Source organism: Brachyhypopomus gauderio, chromosome 7 (assembly GCF_052324685.1).
Source record: "Brachyhypopomus gauderio isolate BG-103 chromosome 7, BGAUD_0.2, whole genome shotgun sequence".
Taxonomy (NCBI): Eukaryota; Metazoa; Chordata; class Actinopteri; order Gymnotiformes; family Hypopomidae; genus Brachyhypopomus; species Brachyhypopomus gauderio.
The window spans coordinates 24614381-24629138 of record NC_135217.1 but is presented as its reverse complement, the minus strand read 5'-3'; the positions used below and the strand labels follow the sequence as shown (position 1 = coordinate 24629138).

General features: G+C 39.0%; 1 protein-coding gene across 1 annotated transcript; it reads right to left on the bottom strand.

Annotated features, from left to right (window-relative positions):
• Positions 1-1342: 1342 nt before the first annotated feature.
• Positions 1343-7337, bottom strand: LOC143519765 (uncharacterized). The gene is made up of 15 exons (XM_077013511.1): positions 6635-7337; positions 6488-6517; positions 5242-6264; positions 5008-5147; positions 4716-4917; positions 4433-4549; positions 3772-3980; positions 3540-3687; positions 2384-3058; positions 2176-2303; positions 1920-2090; positions 1789-1833; positions 1609-1701; positions 1405-1488; positions 1343-1357 (listed from the first exon to the last, which is right to left on the bottom strand). Exons 1-15 carry the CDS (start codon positions 6738-6740, stop codon positions 1343-1345), a joined length of 3186 nt encoding a protein of 1061 aa, XP_076869626.1. The 5' UTR covers positions 6741-7337.
• Positions 7338-14758: the final 7421 nt, after the last annotated feature.

Here is a 14758-nt window from a genome sequence, read left to right as displayed (position 1 = left end):
CAATTTGAACCAATCTTGGCATACCTAACAGGGACCTCAGTGTATAAAAGCCTTTCAAATTGGGAGTTGATCACTTACATGGTTTATGAGTTATAGCAATAAAGGTCATTTATGGCATGGCCAGAAGGATATAATGGAAAAATTGACCAATCAGACAAATAAAAATGCAAAATTTTTTCCATATGTAGTTAACTACAGTGTCTACAGATTATGCCAATGCCATTTTTGCCATCATTGGATCAAATTCCTAGGACTAGTTCTTAAAGAGCTATTTTCAAACAATTGATGAATGTGACAAAAGTATGCATTTTTTAATAGGACTTGTAATTGCAAAGTTGTCAGGTCTACTGCAAGGAATAAAAAGAAACAAGGTGCATGTTCCTAAGTGAAAATTTGGAGGAGTTATGCATGATTTTCACAAATAGCGCCACCTAGTGGCCAAATGTTTTAAAACTGCACAGCATGACACATAGTCCTGAGATATGCACAGTGGTGAGGTTTCATGTTGTTTGGCCAATGGTAAGTCTGTCAAATGGCAAATTATTTCAAATAAAAATTAATTGGCTCATGGCGGCCATGTTTTTTGAGTGATGATGTCATCATTGTGTGTCTTGATATCACTTGGGCCCCTGATGATGCCTGTAAAGTTTTGGCTTGATGTGACTAATGGTTTCTGAGATACAGTTTTTCCCATGTTATAGCGCCCCCTATTGGACAATCGAGGCCAGCTTTGACCTATGACCTCGGAGTCATGTGCCCTAACAACTGTTAAAATTTTATGAAGATCCGTCAAAGCGTTGCTGAGATATAGCTGTTTAAGTAAATTTGGCCACGCCCCAGAGCTATTGATTGACATGTCACAACGACACTGTATGCAAATGTCACAATTTTTTCCAGGAATATTGATAATGAGATTCTTCTGAACATTTTGATACCAAGCTTGTGGTGATCGGATGAAAAACCAGGGACTAGTATAAAAAAGTAGGTTTTGCATATTATGCAAATTAGCAAAAAATCTAAGTAGGCGGAGCTTAATGGTTCTTGAGGCTTTTTTGTTTGGCTTGAACCAAGGAATCCATCAGAAGTGGAATTTTGTTTCTAGGCCCTACGGTTTGGGAGATATGGACCAAAACGCAAAATGGTGCGCTATAGCGCCACCATCAGGCCAATGTGGGTCTCTGTACTTTAGCACGGTCTCGCAAAGAGACTACACCATTCTGCCAAGTTTGGTGTCTCTGGGCCTTACGGTCTAGGCTACAGTATGCGTTTTATGCGGAGAAAAATAATAATAATAATAAGAAGAAAAAAGAAAAATTCGAGCAATTACAATAGGTTTCCCACACTACGTGTGTGAACCCTAATAATAAAGACTTCAGAAAAAACAAATAAAATGGCTATACTCACCCACAGAATAAAGTGGTTCCCAGATTCTGGAGTTTTGTGTCCAACAACACGGGGAATGAGCACTTTTGTGTTCTTCTTTACATCCTACAAAGAAGGCATTTGGATAGACTGTACCTCAAAATGAAGCAGTAAACTACTGTAAAATGCAGAGACAGAACTTCAGAGAATGTAGTCAATAATACCACTTTAGTTAGTTCAGAATACCTTAATGCATTTTAGATGCACATCTTGAATTGCTTTGTTCTTTTGCCAGTCTCTCCACCAAAGTATGAAATTAAATGTCGGAATAAGGATGACCTGCAATAAAGTTATATTTCTAACAATTTTCAAAAATCGACAAAATGTCATAATTTCAGAACTAATAGTTAAGTATGAACATTTTACATTCTGTGCTCTTTCCACCAGCTGAGAAAGTCTTGTATCTACTACCTGTGAGGAAAGAAAACTCAATTCATTCCTCGGTCTTAACTCCGTTTTCTGTTATGATACAGTGTGCTTGGGAGATTAATGCTTACGCTATCCGTCAGCCATGGCATTCTGATTTTTCCAGTTGACTGTTCCTCGCTGGACATCATTTCAGGGGGGTACAAACTCTTCAGATCTTGAAGGTTAGCTGTGCAATTCGCAATCCTTATTATGGTCAGGTGCTCCTCTTTTTGTTCAGCAAAAAGGACTGCTACTTTTTCCTAAACATTTTAGACATTACAATATTTATAACAGGAACAGTGATACAACTTACTTTTATATATTTTAACAAAAAAGACAACATACCTCATTTGATTGGTCAATTGGAAAAAGACCAACTGAGAAGTGCTGCCAGCTCCTACTGCTTTCTTCTTCATGAAGCAACCCTTTCATTTCCATAACTTCAATTACCCCTTCTTTCTTGAGTGCATGTGCTGCCAATTATAATTGAAACAATGTTTTAATCATTCATCCATTTTTTAATTCTGAAAAAGCAAAGACCAGCCATACAAACCTGTTTCAGCAATACTAAGTCTTCCATTGTTATCTACTTCTAAAGGGTCCAATGCAATCCTCATCATGTCTTGTTTGAATTCCTGATTTACCTTCTGATTATGGAGGTGGAACATGAGTCTCAAGGAAAATATGAAGTGCCTGTCCTTCATATTGCAAAGAAAATACCGACTTGAGGCCATTTCTCTATTAAGTTGCTCTGCCACTGCTGTGTTTATAGAGGAGCGAAGCTCTGGAACAAGACATAGACTTCTCAGTCTTTCCTCTGGACGTTTTTGATTCTTCTGGTGAAATCGGTCATAGAGGCTGTATCGCTCGTTAGTTCCTGTCACTGGATGTGGTCTTGAATGCATAGAGGTACAGTCCATTTCCTTAATGCCTTTTGGCTGACTAGAAGTAAGCCATGGCAGGGAAATCTGTAAAGTCTTCTTTAATGCCTTTTCAATATTGTCTTTTGTAGGTTCACAAAGTCTTCCATCATATGGCTGAAAAAAATCCTGTTTTGTTCTATTATTGAGATGTCTTGCTACACGGCCTGCCACATCACTTACATAAACATTTGGGGCATGCTGAAAGCTCAGGAGAGCATCGGCATGGTCCCTAGCAGACTCTCGCCACCACAAAGGAGAGCAGTAATAAACATCTGAATGTGGGCAAGAGACATGTAACACCCCACCTAAAAAGGAACAGAGAAAAACAAAATACTTAGTAAAACATTTTGTGTTGTGACACTTGGAGATGAGACAAGGGAAGCAGATACATACGTGTATGTCTTTTACTAAAATAAGCCATAATAAAATAAACAAAAGAAACAAGAAATAACAAACAGAAAGGAAACAAAGTAATAAAACAAATAGACACTAACAAACAATCAAGCAAAACAAAGGCTAGGGAAATACAAGGGACAATTGAAGGTAACTGACACAAGGTAACAGCTAAGACAAAATTAATGACAAAGACAGGCAGCAAACAGAGGTGTATATATATACACAGCAAACGAGCAACACCTGTGCACAATGGGAAGAGACAACTACGAACTAGGTGAGGGTCGAGACAAGGAGCACGCGATCATAAACATAGACACAGACATAGACAGGGAGAACAACGTGGGCGTGACGTGTGCATAATGCATTTTATAGATTTTGTAATACACTTACCCCCAGCTTTCTGCAATTTCACAAACATTTTTGGATAAATGTCTTTGTACAGTAGGAGCTCTTGCAACCTGTTCAGGATGTCCTCTCTTGTTCCCTCTGCTGAAACACCCAGTGCTTCACAAGCTGATACAAGTTCTGCCTTCTGTGCCTAAAGAAATATCTCTGTATCACATACTTTCATTTGTAATCATAACCAATTCGAAATAATATTGTTGAAAAATGCATACTTAACCTTTTTTTTTTCAAGCAAATCTAGAATGTAATCTTCATTCATTTCTGTGTTGGCCACTTGGCATTCTCTGCCCACGTTAGTTTTCTTCCATAGTCCCTTCAGTAGCTCTGTTTTGGGAACAATGTCTCCAGTTCTGGTGTTCACTCCAATCCATGGTGCCAAATCAGAATATGTCAGCATGTTTGAAAAGGGATTGTGTGTTCTTCCACCTAAAGCCAACAAATAGAACAACAATAAATGAAAGAAAATAAAATGTGATGTTCTAACTTTTTGGCACTGTTTCTTACTTCTGCTTGCAGCCAGCACTGCACGTTTAACTTTTCAAATATTCCTTGACTAAACACACCTAATCCATCCCATCAAGTCCTTAAGGAGTTGAACTGGGTGTGTTGAGTCATAAACAGAGGTGTCAATTCCAGGTTCAGAAAGTAAAACTCCTTCCCAGGATTTTACTCAAGCTTGCTGGATTTTCTAATTAGTGCAAGCCAGGTAAAATTAGTGGAATAAACACAATCCAGGAAGCCTGAGCAAAATCCCGGTGAGGACTTTTACTTTCTGAACCTGGAATTGACACCTCCGGTCATAAATACCATGCAGTGCAGCGGGGTCACCAGCAAAAGGATTAAGAAACACTGCCTTATTGCATAGAGTAGCATCTCACCAGTGCACAATCCAGAAGCAATCATCTCATTCTCCAAGTTCTGCCACTTCTCTTTCATGTTCACACTGAGGTCCTCAGCCCTCACTGTCTCAGGATTAGGTTTCTTCAGTACCTGCACTGGAACATGGAATAAGCACACAGATAAGTGGTTCCAAACACTAGTGTTGGTGGCCCCATGCTCTGTACGTTTTAGTTTCTTTAAAAAACAGTTCTATATAGCACCAAAAATGGTCAGTGAATGAACCTTCTTTAATACTATATATAACTATTTTTTAACTATTACCTGGAATGTCAAATGCAACTTTCCAGTTTGCATCAGCAACAATTATAGAAGGGTGGTGTCCACAGCGATAACAAAAGAAACCATATTTGTAATCCCTCAGTGCAGAGAAATGGAAAAAGGCTTTTCTTATTGTGTCATGAGGGACTCTGCAGCCGCTTAAATCTTCCATGATTGAAAGGGCCCGGCCAATCGCTGTATGGTTCTGTAAATTAGAAGTAAATTGCATCATTTTAAAGGACAAACTAACTAAAAACAAAATACACAGTATTCTCTAGTTACATTGCTCTCCTACCTTGAGTGCAGCTGTTAAGGTAAGACAGAGCTGGGTGGTCAGGAAGACTTTGTTGTTATAATTGTGAAATCCAGATGTATACTCCTGAAATCTAACTGCTGTTTTGCAGACTGGGCATTCCTTAATATACACATGGATTCCTAAAAAGATGGTAGTTTTGCCAAAGTTGTTATATAATACTAGTTACATTGTGAAAACTTAAAAATAACCACAATTACATCTAATCATACAAACCTTTGGTGACAGAACAAAGTCCATACACAACTGCTTCTTTGGTAAACAGTTTAGGAGGTGAGAGCTCAGGTGGAGAAGGTCCAGGGCAGTAAGGACAGATAGTTTCAAGTGTTTCAAACTTCTTGGGTACCTCCCTAACCACACAGAAATCCTCAGAAAGCTCTTCAGGAATCATTTTATGCTTCCTCATGTAACTTGTCATGCTTAGAATGTCTGTTGAGTCTAGATGCCCTTTAGTTTCTTTTGAAGTTGTCTCATATTGCTCATCCACTTCCATATCACTGTCTGTATCATCAAAGTACATAAGCAAGTCTTGGCGTTCTTGGAAAGTCCACCACATGCACAGGTAACGATGAACACATCGGGAGGGATTACTTGTGCCTTTGCACCGGCAACTCCATTGACCAGTTCCAGTATCAAAAGTGACCCGGGTTCTACCAAATCTGCACCAATTGTCACTTTCTCCTGTGTACACAGAAAAGTGCACATACCTTTTTGAAAATCCAAAGTCACCATAAAACACAGGATAGACACAACAGGATCTTGCTTTGCAGGCATGATTGTTTAATTTGATGCATTCATTGACCCTAGAAGAAGAAATCAAGCCTTTATCCATCATGTTTTGAAGGCAATCTTCCTTAAGTGCAGCTGGAGGAGTATGAACTGCTGCTGTCTGAACTCTGCAGAGATGAAGACATTCTCTGCCTGGCCTTCCACTTCTTTCTGTCATATCCATGTACTGCTTACAATTATCAGTTTCACAAGCAATTACTTGATTTTTTATGGATTTCATGACATGGATGGGAACACGAACTCCAGTTTTGTCCTTGGCAGTAAAGAAGATCCCCCTCTCTTCATCAATGCAAAATATGGGTTCTGTCACACTTGCATGGATTACATTTTGATGCCGTCTGAAATTGTATTCACTTGCAAATGAGACATGGCATGTATGACATTTCAGTGTACTCTTAGATTCTTCATGTATGGTCTGTTCTTGTTGCTTTGACTTTTGTTCTGATGGTTCTAACAGAGAATGAATCACACATAATGGATTAATTAAAGGGAAGTGTGTCACAGCGAAAAAGTGAAGTCATAGTAGTGCTTTAGCATTGGTGAATGAACAGTGGGACAGGTGTTCTATGGAGTGATAAAACACTATCATTTATATTATTTGGTCGGAAACAATCATCAAACGGACATTTTCCCATAGACTTGAACAGTGTTATACTCACAGCAGGAAACTCACCTGTTTTTTCTGCTTTTTTGGTTAAACAGCCTGAAAGTTGTATGAAATGTTTAATTAACTTTATCTAATATAATAGTTATCATTGCTCAATATTTTTAGGTCAGCAATAAGTAACATGTTTTAAAAGGAAATGTGTCATATACTTACCATGAGAATTTAAATGAACATCAAAGTTTGCACGTTTAAGAATAATTTTCCCACACTGGGAACAATGCCAGTGACTTCTTATAGAATCCTTGACCTCTGCACACATGCATGGTATTGTAAATTTCTCTGAAAATAAAGCATATTTTAACAGTAATCTATTAGACTATTACATGAGAGGCCCTTTATGCCACAACATTTGAACTTCCTTGTCTCATACACTGTCCATTCTCTCACACTATTAAGCCTCTTACACTCAATAACATTTTCTCACATTTACTATTATACACTTTTACAAACATTATCAAACCTCTTGAACACTATTTAAACTCTTACATGCTATGAATCCTTCTAGATTTACAATAACAGAAATAAATGTCAATGTGTAATAGTTCAAGTAGTTTAAATATTCTCTTAAAAGGTCTCTCATCTACTTTTAGAAATATGAATGTTGACTTGCCTAGTACCGTAACCTCTGATTTTGAGTGATCATTTGTGGATGATTAATAAGCTCTTAAATTATTAGTACCACATCAACAAGGCTTGAGCGAAGTAGCGGTAGTGAAGCAACTGGAATAAATACCCTGAAGATGTATTTTAATACATTACTTATATTAAGTAGAGGTATTGTTGAATTAGACTTAATGTTATTTCCAATAAGCAAAACCTAACATTATTCAACATCTAATCTCAATCACAAACATCTACAAATATGAACTTTGATCCCCCAAATTATGTGAAAAACTGAACTTATTAGATTATCATGAATTGTTGTTTACAGTGTTGAAAATCTCTGCATGATACGCTCAAAGTTCTGATGCTGCTACATTATTGATATGTTGTTGTATTACTGAGAGTCTGTTGTGTTTATTTAACCCAAAAAGGACCACTCCAAATAAAGGGTCACCTTAATTCAATTAACACAAAAGCGAATCAGATTTAGACAATGGTAAATATGAAACTGTTTTGGATGCATTATTGGCGAGCCTCTGTAATGCAACTGTCATAACAAACAATACAACTGTAATAACATGATATTTCAATACAATGCTTACCTTCATTTTTATCTGTATAATATATGGCAAATCTCAAATGTTTAGATGACAGATGTCTCTCCGAACATACCGTTTTCTTCTTGCAGTACGGACACTGTGACCCGCGTGCTTTGTTAATTAGCTCTGTCACCGAGGTAAATTCGGTACTTTTGCCTGTTTTCCCGATAAACATTGTCAGTACAGTCAAATAATTATACAAATGTTATGTAAATAGTAAAGAAAAAGTGAATTAGCAACGTTGGACTATCCGTAATTTACCTGACATGATCACAAAACCCCTTGATTAACTAATCCGTAGTCGTGTGATAAACTCAAGTTAACTGTGCCGGAAACTCTGTATGCTGGTGTCGGGTTACCGATTTATAACGTGAAAAACAACGTGTTTTCTTTCTCTTCTTTTTTGCTCGCAGAGCCTAATGGTCGTGATGTCAAGCTGATAATTTATTGACGATAAAATATTTGGACAGAACACTGTGCAACTTACAATGTGATATTTATTTGCGTTTCTCATAAAAAATATAAATATATTTTATGAATATATTTTATGAAATTGTACACAATTTCTCCAATTTGGAATAATATTTGATTTAGTAAGATAGTAAAATGTGTATGGTGCCGTAGGCCGCTGTTCTGCTGTGTGTACCGGGACACAACCCGCTGTTCTGCTGTGTGTACCGGGACACGAGCCGCTGTTCTGCTGTGTGTACCGGGACACAAACCGCTGTTCTGCTGTGTGTACCGGGACACAACCCGCTGTGCCGTACTTCCGGTATTAGTGTGACGGAACACAGAGGGACGGCACAGTAACATCGGGGCTACAACTCCTACTGGGGTGGATTCTGTCGGCCAATCGAAGATCGTGATTTGGATGAGGGGGCAGATTTTCGGCTTCATAATCTGCATGACGGAGTTGCTGGAAGTTGCCGGGAGGCGACGCGAGCATTTATTGCCTTTACGGTTGTGTGTGTGACTTTTGAGAAACTGTAGCTCATGATTCTCATGCGAGAGGTGAGGGTTTGTGCGATGGCTTTTGTCATGAATTGTCATGAATAGTGTTGTGAAAATCGCCACCATGGAGTAAGAACGTAGTAGCATGTGCACAATTATATAGACACCCATGCAGAGATATTATATAAAAAACACCAGTATAGAGGCGGGCAGCGTGTATGTATATTTGAGATTATCGTCGTAGATATATTTTCTTTATGTTAGTAAGGTGTGAGTCTTGCTTACTCAGTGTAGTATATTTTGTTTGTTTATTTTCTTTGGTGCCGTCTACTGCTCCTTTCCTTGGTTGGTTTTTATTTCCTTGGTTATTAATCGTGTATTTTTGTACGTACGTGTCTGTTCAGTGTTTTGCTGCGTAGAAAAGGCTTATACCCATTACCACTCTGCAGTAAAGAGTTTTCTTACGTATCCGTCTGGTTTTCGCGTTCTTCTTTAATTTCATCTTGTCCACTACGCACATGCTACTACCCCACACACCCCAAATCTAGACCCATGACATCGTGGGGTCGTAACAGACGTAATCTAGACTAACAATAGAAACCAATACAAAGCGAAATATACTACAAATTGCACAAATACTAAATGTGATGCCACTCGCTCGCAGAGGTTTAAATGACGCTGATGGCGTGTAGGAACATTCACTGATAACCATACATCTATAATAATAAACCCTTTAAATTTAGTGCTGTCGTTAACAGTCTACCACTGTAGATTCACGTACCCTCCTATAATCTTAATTCGACGTTATCGCTAAACAGTATTCTGAACTAGTAATATAGAGCTGTCTAGCTGGATGTCGGCTAGTATTTCACTCAACATAATTTTCAAACAAAAGTTATGAACAATCTTCATTTCAACAAATGGTGATTCGGAGCTCGTCGGGATGATTTTAAACGAGCGGCCGATACGCAGAGTCACCCAAGAGTCTTTAGATGTCTGTCAGCAGAGGCAGGCGTATGGAGTCACCGCGCTGCGTTCAAAACAGTGACGAGCGCGAAGTGCTGGGTGCAAAGCTGGAAACATTAGTCTGCAATCATCACAGTGTATCTAAGCTATTAACATAAATCCTTTCCAGTCTCGCTTAACAGGACTCTTTCATTGCTGCATTTATTTCAATATAAAGTGTAAAAGCCTGTCATTTTTTGATCAGGCAACATTGTGGAAGGCTCTCAGGAATGATTTGCTGTGCTGTCACTCGTTTGGCCACGCCCCTATCTGTTAACACCACGCCCCTCACGTTAGATCGGGGCCAAAAGTCTGAACTGAAAAGAAGATCTGAAACTGAAAAAAACAGCTTCGAAACTTGAAAAAAAAATGTGAAAGTGAAAAAAAAGATCCGAAACTCAAAAAATAAGATCTGAATCTGAAAAAAAAAGTCTGAAATCTGAAATACATTAAACCTCAAATATCAAAATATACAGCAACCTGAAACTTGAAAAAAAATAATTGATTCAAAATAAATACAGAATTGAATCAAAATTGTATTTAAACTGAAAAAACATTTGCTTCAATTATTTTTATTTTGAATCGATTGTGGTATTTTTCGATGTTCAGGCTCAACACTATAACTTTCAGTTTCAGATCTCATTTTCAAATGAACAAAACATTTGTCCCTAATTTAACACCATATTCCCCAGAGCCGAATCCGATTGAGCACATCTGGGACATCATGTCTCGCTACATCCACCAATGTCACGTTGCACCACAGACTGTCCAGGAGTTGACGGATGCTTTAGTCCAGGTCTGGGAGGAGATCCCTCAGGAGACCATCCGCCACCTCATCAGGAGCATGCCCAGGCGTTGTAGGGAGGTCATACAGGCACGTGGAGGCCACACACAATACTGAGCCTCATTTTGACTTGTTTTAAGGACATTACATCAAAGTTGGATCAGCCTGTAGTGTGTTTTTTCCACTTTAATTTTGTGTCTGGCTCCAAATCCAGGCCTCCATTGGTTAATAAATTTGATTTCCATTGATGATTTTTGTGTGATTTTGTTGTCAGTACATTCAACTTTGTACAGAACAAAGTATTCAATGAATATTTCATTCAGATCTAGGATGTGCTATTTGAGTGGTCCCTTTATTTTTCTGAGCAGTATATAATATTTAATGTATATACAGGGCAGTCATGGCCTGGTGGTAGGGAACTGGTCTTGTGACTGGAGGGTCGTGGGTTCGATTCACAGACCTGAGGCCATTACTGAGGTGCCCTTGAGCAAGGCACCTAACCCAAACTGCTCCCCAGGCTAGGGCTGCTCACCGCTCTGGGCACATGTGATCCACAGCCCCCTAGTAATCACTAGTGTGTGTGTGTGTGTGTGTGTTCTAACTGCACAGATGGGTAAAAAGCAGAGGACAAATTTCGGTGAAAAATCACAATTGACAAAATATGGCACAATTACATTTTTATTTACATTTTATATATAATGTATGTATATGTACACACAACAAGTATGTGATGACTATGACGGACTTCTATACAAAATGTGTTGTTGCTGAGCCACTGCAATCTAAGATCGCAAGTAAAGTGTCAGCTGCAATCATTAAGAAGCTGTAGCCTACTTGTTCGGCATGGTCCAGGGAAGAGAATTTGTTAATAAGGTTAATATTCAGTATAACTTAACTCTTATATTATCATATTTACCATATCACATTTTACATTTACATTTTTACTTTGATATTTACACAGCTGAACGAGAAAATATTTGCAGCTCGCAATATTAAACGTGCAGTTTTGAGTGCAGGTGATGAGGTGTTGATTTTCCAAAAGCCCAATAAAAAACACAGAAAAGACACCCTTGCAGACCGGCACCAAGGGCCTTTTTCTGTAGATACCATCACTGCTAAAGGTGTGGCAACTGTGGTGAAAGACAAAGGGACTCGTTGCTGCATTAATGTCTCACGTCTTAGGCCTTTCTATGGATTGAAAAGTAAGGTTTAAAGAGTTTTGTAGTCATTGGTGTGCAAGATTATTGCATATGTGGAAATTTCTAGTCTTAATAATATTCCTAAATATTTCTCTTGTCAGATTATGGACCAACCAAATTCGTGTCACATCAGGACCATGAATACTGGACACCTAAAAATTCTGACCATTTATATGCTTTCTCTGGGGAGAAATGGGAAAAAGACTTGGGCCCTATTGAAGAAAAACTGGCAAGTGACACTTTCATCTAAACTCATCATGTGAACTTCGCTTCCTCACATTACTTAACTCTCACTGAGGTTTTCTGGAGTCTCGGATTAAACCGATGCATGGAATCTACTGTATATATTATATATGTTGCAGAATGTTTACTCTAAGAAAAATCTAACTAAATTGATTTTGTTTGCATTTTACTCTGTTTTGTTTTTATAGATTGGGAATGCAGGTTTTAAGCTCATCACTGCGAAGACATGTAATCAAGAGTCAAATTATTGTTTTGTGAGTTTAATGTCCTTTTTTTGTATGGGTATTTTTATACAGTTCCTAATTCTTTTTTTAAATAGGGCAAAGATGTTCACATCGTTGTCATGTCCAGCTCCGCCCTCCTTCCCAGTCTTGTGTCGTCTGCCTTAGCCCCGCCCTGTTTTTCCTGTTACCTGTCCGTCATGCCCTGTCCTCAGTGTTTCACCTGCGTCTCATTTTTCCTCCCCGTCCCACGGTATTTAATCCCCTCTGTCTTATCCTCTTGTTGTCGGTCATTGGGTTTCTAAGGTTTTCTGCACGGTCCTGTGTTCTCGTGTCTCCGCGTCCTCTAGCCTGATCTTCCCGTTCTCTAGTCTGGTTCGTGTTGTGTTGTCTTCCTCGTGTGATTCTTTCTCGTTTTCATTGCCATTGTCTCCCCTCCTTTCGTCTAGTGTTCTCCAGTTATTTCTGTATATATTTCATGTTGTTCCTTGCCCTGCTTAGTCCCCTCGTCTAGTATTTTCCCCTTGCGTATATAGTTCTCTGTTGTGCGTTCTCAGCGTCTGCATTTGTTTCCCCTGTCAGTCCTATCTTCCAATGTATGTTAGTGTAGCGTAGCGTTCGTTTTCATTCCCCGGTTCTTGTGTCATTTATCTAGTACGTTATTTAGCATTATGTTTGTTTGGTTCGTCTGTCCTGGTTATTTTGTGTTACAGCCATTTTGCATACACTTATTATTTTTTATTAGTTAATTTGATTTTGTGTCAAATGCAGAAATGTTGTGTTTTGTGATATTGGATTTCGCCATTTTTATTTTTCTTTGGATAATGAAGCACCTGAGTTTTTGGTCACGAGGGTAAAGGTTATATGACGTAGGATAGTTTGGAGAAACGTAAGTGGGAAGCTTGGTAAACACATTTTTTTGACCACGCTTTAATTTGACCATTTTCATTATATGCAGTTAAGAATGACGGATCATGGATTATATCAACATTTCCCTTGTACACAATAAATAAGTTTTAATTCAACGGAATCGGAGAGTGTGCGTTAATAATGCCGGGCTTCTCAGCATTGGACGAATGGACAGAACATAAAGTCAAAAAAATGTTCTAGGAGTTTTTGGAGTCACGGACCAGAAAATGGAATCCTGGATCTCTGGTGTGGAAGCTCCGGCTGTGGCGGCGAGTCGTGAGTAAACTGGTGTTTGAGTAAGTTTGGGCCGCTGCGCTAAGGAAAACTTTACAGATCATTGATACAGTCTGGGGAAAGACAGAATAATGCTGGGACACGTAATGAACGAGGATGAGGAGGTCATCAAAAGAGAAAAACATTTTTTAATTAATTGCATCTCGTAGAGGAAAACTGGGTGTCCTTACATGAAAAAGCAACGAAATAAACGCCTTAATAGAAGCTGGCGACACTGTAGATGAAGTGCAACAGCAGCTTGTAGCTTTCCGTGATTATATGGTGGAGTTTAGAGTTACATGAACTTGTCCAGTCTTTATTGTCTGATGAAGAAAAGGAACACGATCAAAGCGATTGGTTTGAACCAAAGTTGGCGCATTATAATGAGTTTCTAAGTGGTGTCGAATTTTGGCTACATGCTGATTCCGTGGGTGAGCAATCTGTACAAGCTGTAGCCGATATTATAACGTCGCATGACAGTGTTTCCCAAGCGGCGGAAAAGGCCGTCAGTAACGCATCAAACGCATCAAGTCGGGCCAGTAAAGTGTACAGCGCCCTGTCCGCAGCACGAGTACAATGCGCTGTATTGGCCGCGCAGTCTCAATTAATGGATGAGCAAATTGAGTTGGACATGGAAGAAGCGCACATAAAAGCAAAGAAAGAAAAGCTCAAATTGCAGACCAAAATAGCCACGGCTGAGGCCAAATTAAAAGTGCTATTATCAGAATAACAAAATGAAGATGCGGAGATCAGTACTCTTGTAGGTTTGTCCAGAACATCAACTGAATATATTACTCCAACGACAGAAAAAAGGGTTCAAGCAAAACAAAGAGCGTGTTCTGACCAACTATTTACAATACAACACTCTACTCCATCTCGGGGTACAGTGGAGACACAAAAAGCAAAGGAAAGTCCAAGAGGCATTAAACACATAAGCGAGGAAAACCCACTTCTTGATGTCCTAAATAGACAAAATGAAATTACAGAGCTGTTGGTGAAGCAACATGCATTGTCTCAATTACCACAGAGAGAGATTCCTGTCTTTCACGGTGACCCGCTTCAATTTAGCTCTTTTATCAAAGCTTTTGAGCGGACTATCGAAGCCAAAACGGACAACACACAACAAAGGCTGTACTACCTAGAGGCCAGGAAAAGCCAATAAGCAGCTGAAGAATTACTGGCATAGAAGTTGCAGCATTGGACAGTGACCAATTCCTTAAACTACCCGATGTATTTACACAGACTTCAATTCCAGTTACATGTGACAACATTCCAAAAGACATAGACATAAAGGCATGGCCGCCATTTTTTGAGATTTGCGTGGTTAAAATCTCCGGCAACAATAAAGAGTCCGTCCGGGTGTGTGTTTTGCAGGTCACTGATTGCACCGTAAAGTTCACACAGCGCCTGCGTGGCATTTGCATCGGGTGGAATGTAAACACCAATGATAAAAACAGTGGTGAGTTCCCGTGGTAAATAAAAAGGTCTAC

Excerpts from the sequence above, each read along its gene's own strand:
- LOC143519765 (XM_077013511.1), bottom strand. The coding sequence starts at position 6,740 with ATGTGTGCAGAGGTCAAGGATTCTATAAGAAGTCACTGGCATTGTTCC. Across the intron at positions 6,265-6,487 it reads CAAAAAAGCAGAAAAAACAG|AACCATCAGAACAAAAGTCA; the intron begins GTGAGTTTCCTG and ends ATTCTCTGTTAG. Across the intron at positions 1,702-1,788 it reads TGGTGGAAAGAGCACAGAAT|GTCATCCTTATTCCGACATT; the intron begins GTAAAATGTTCA and ends ACTTTATTGCAG.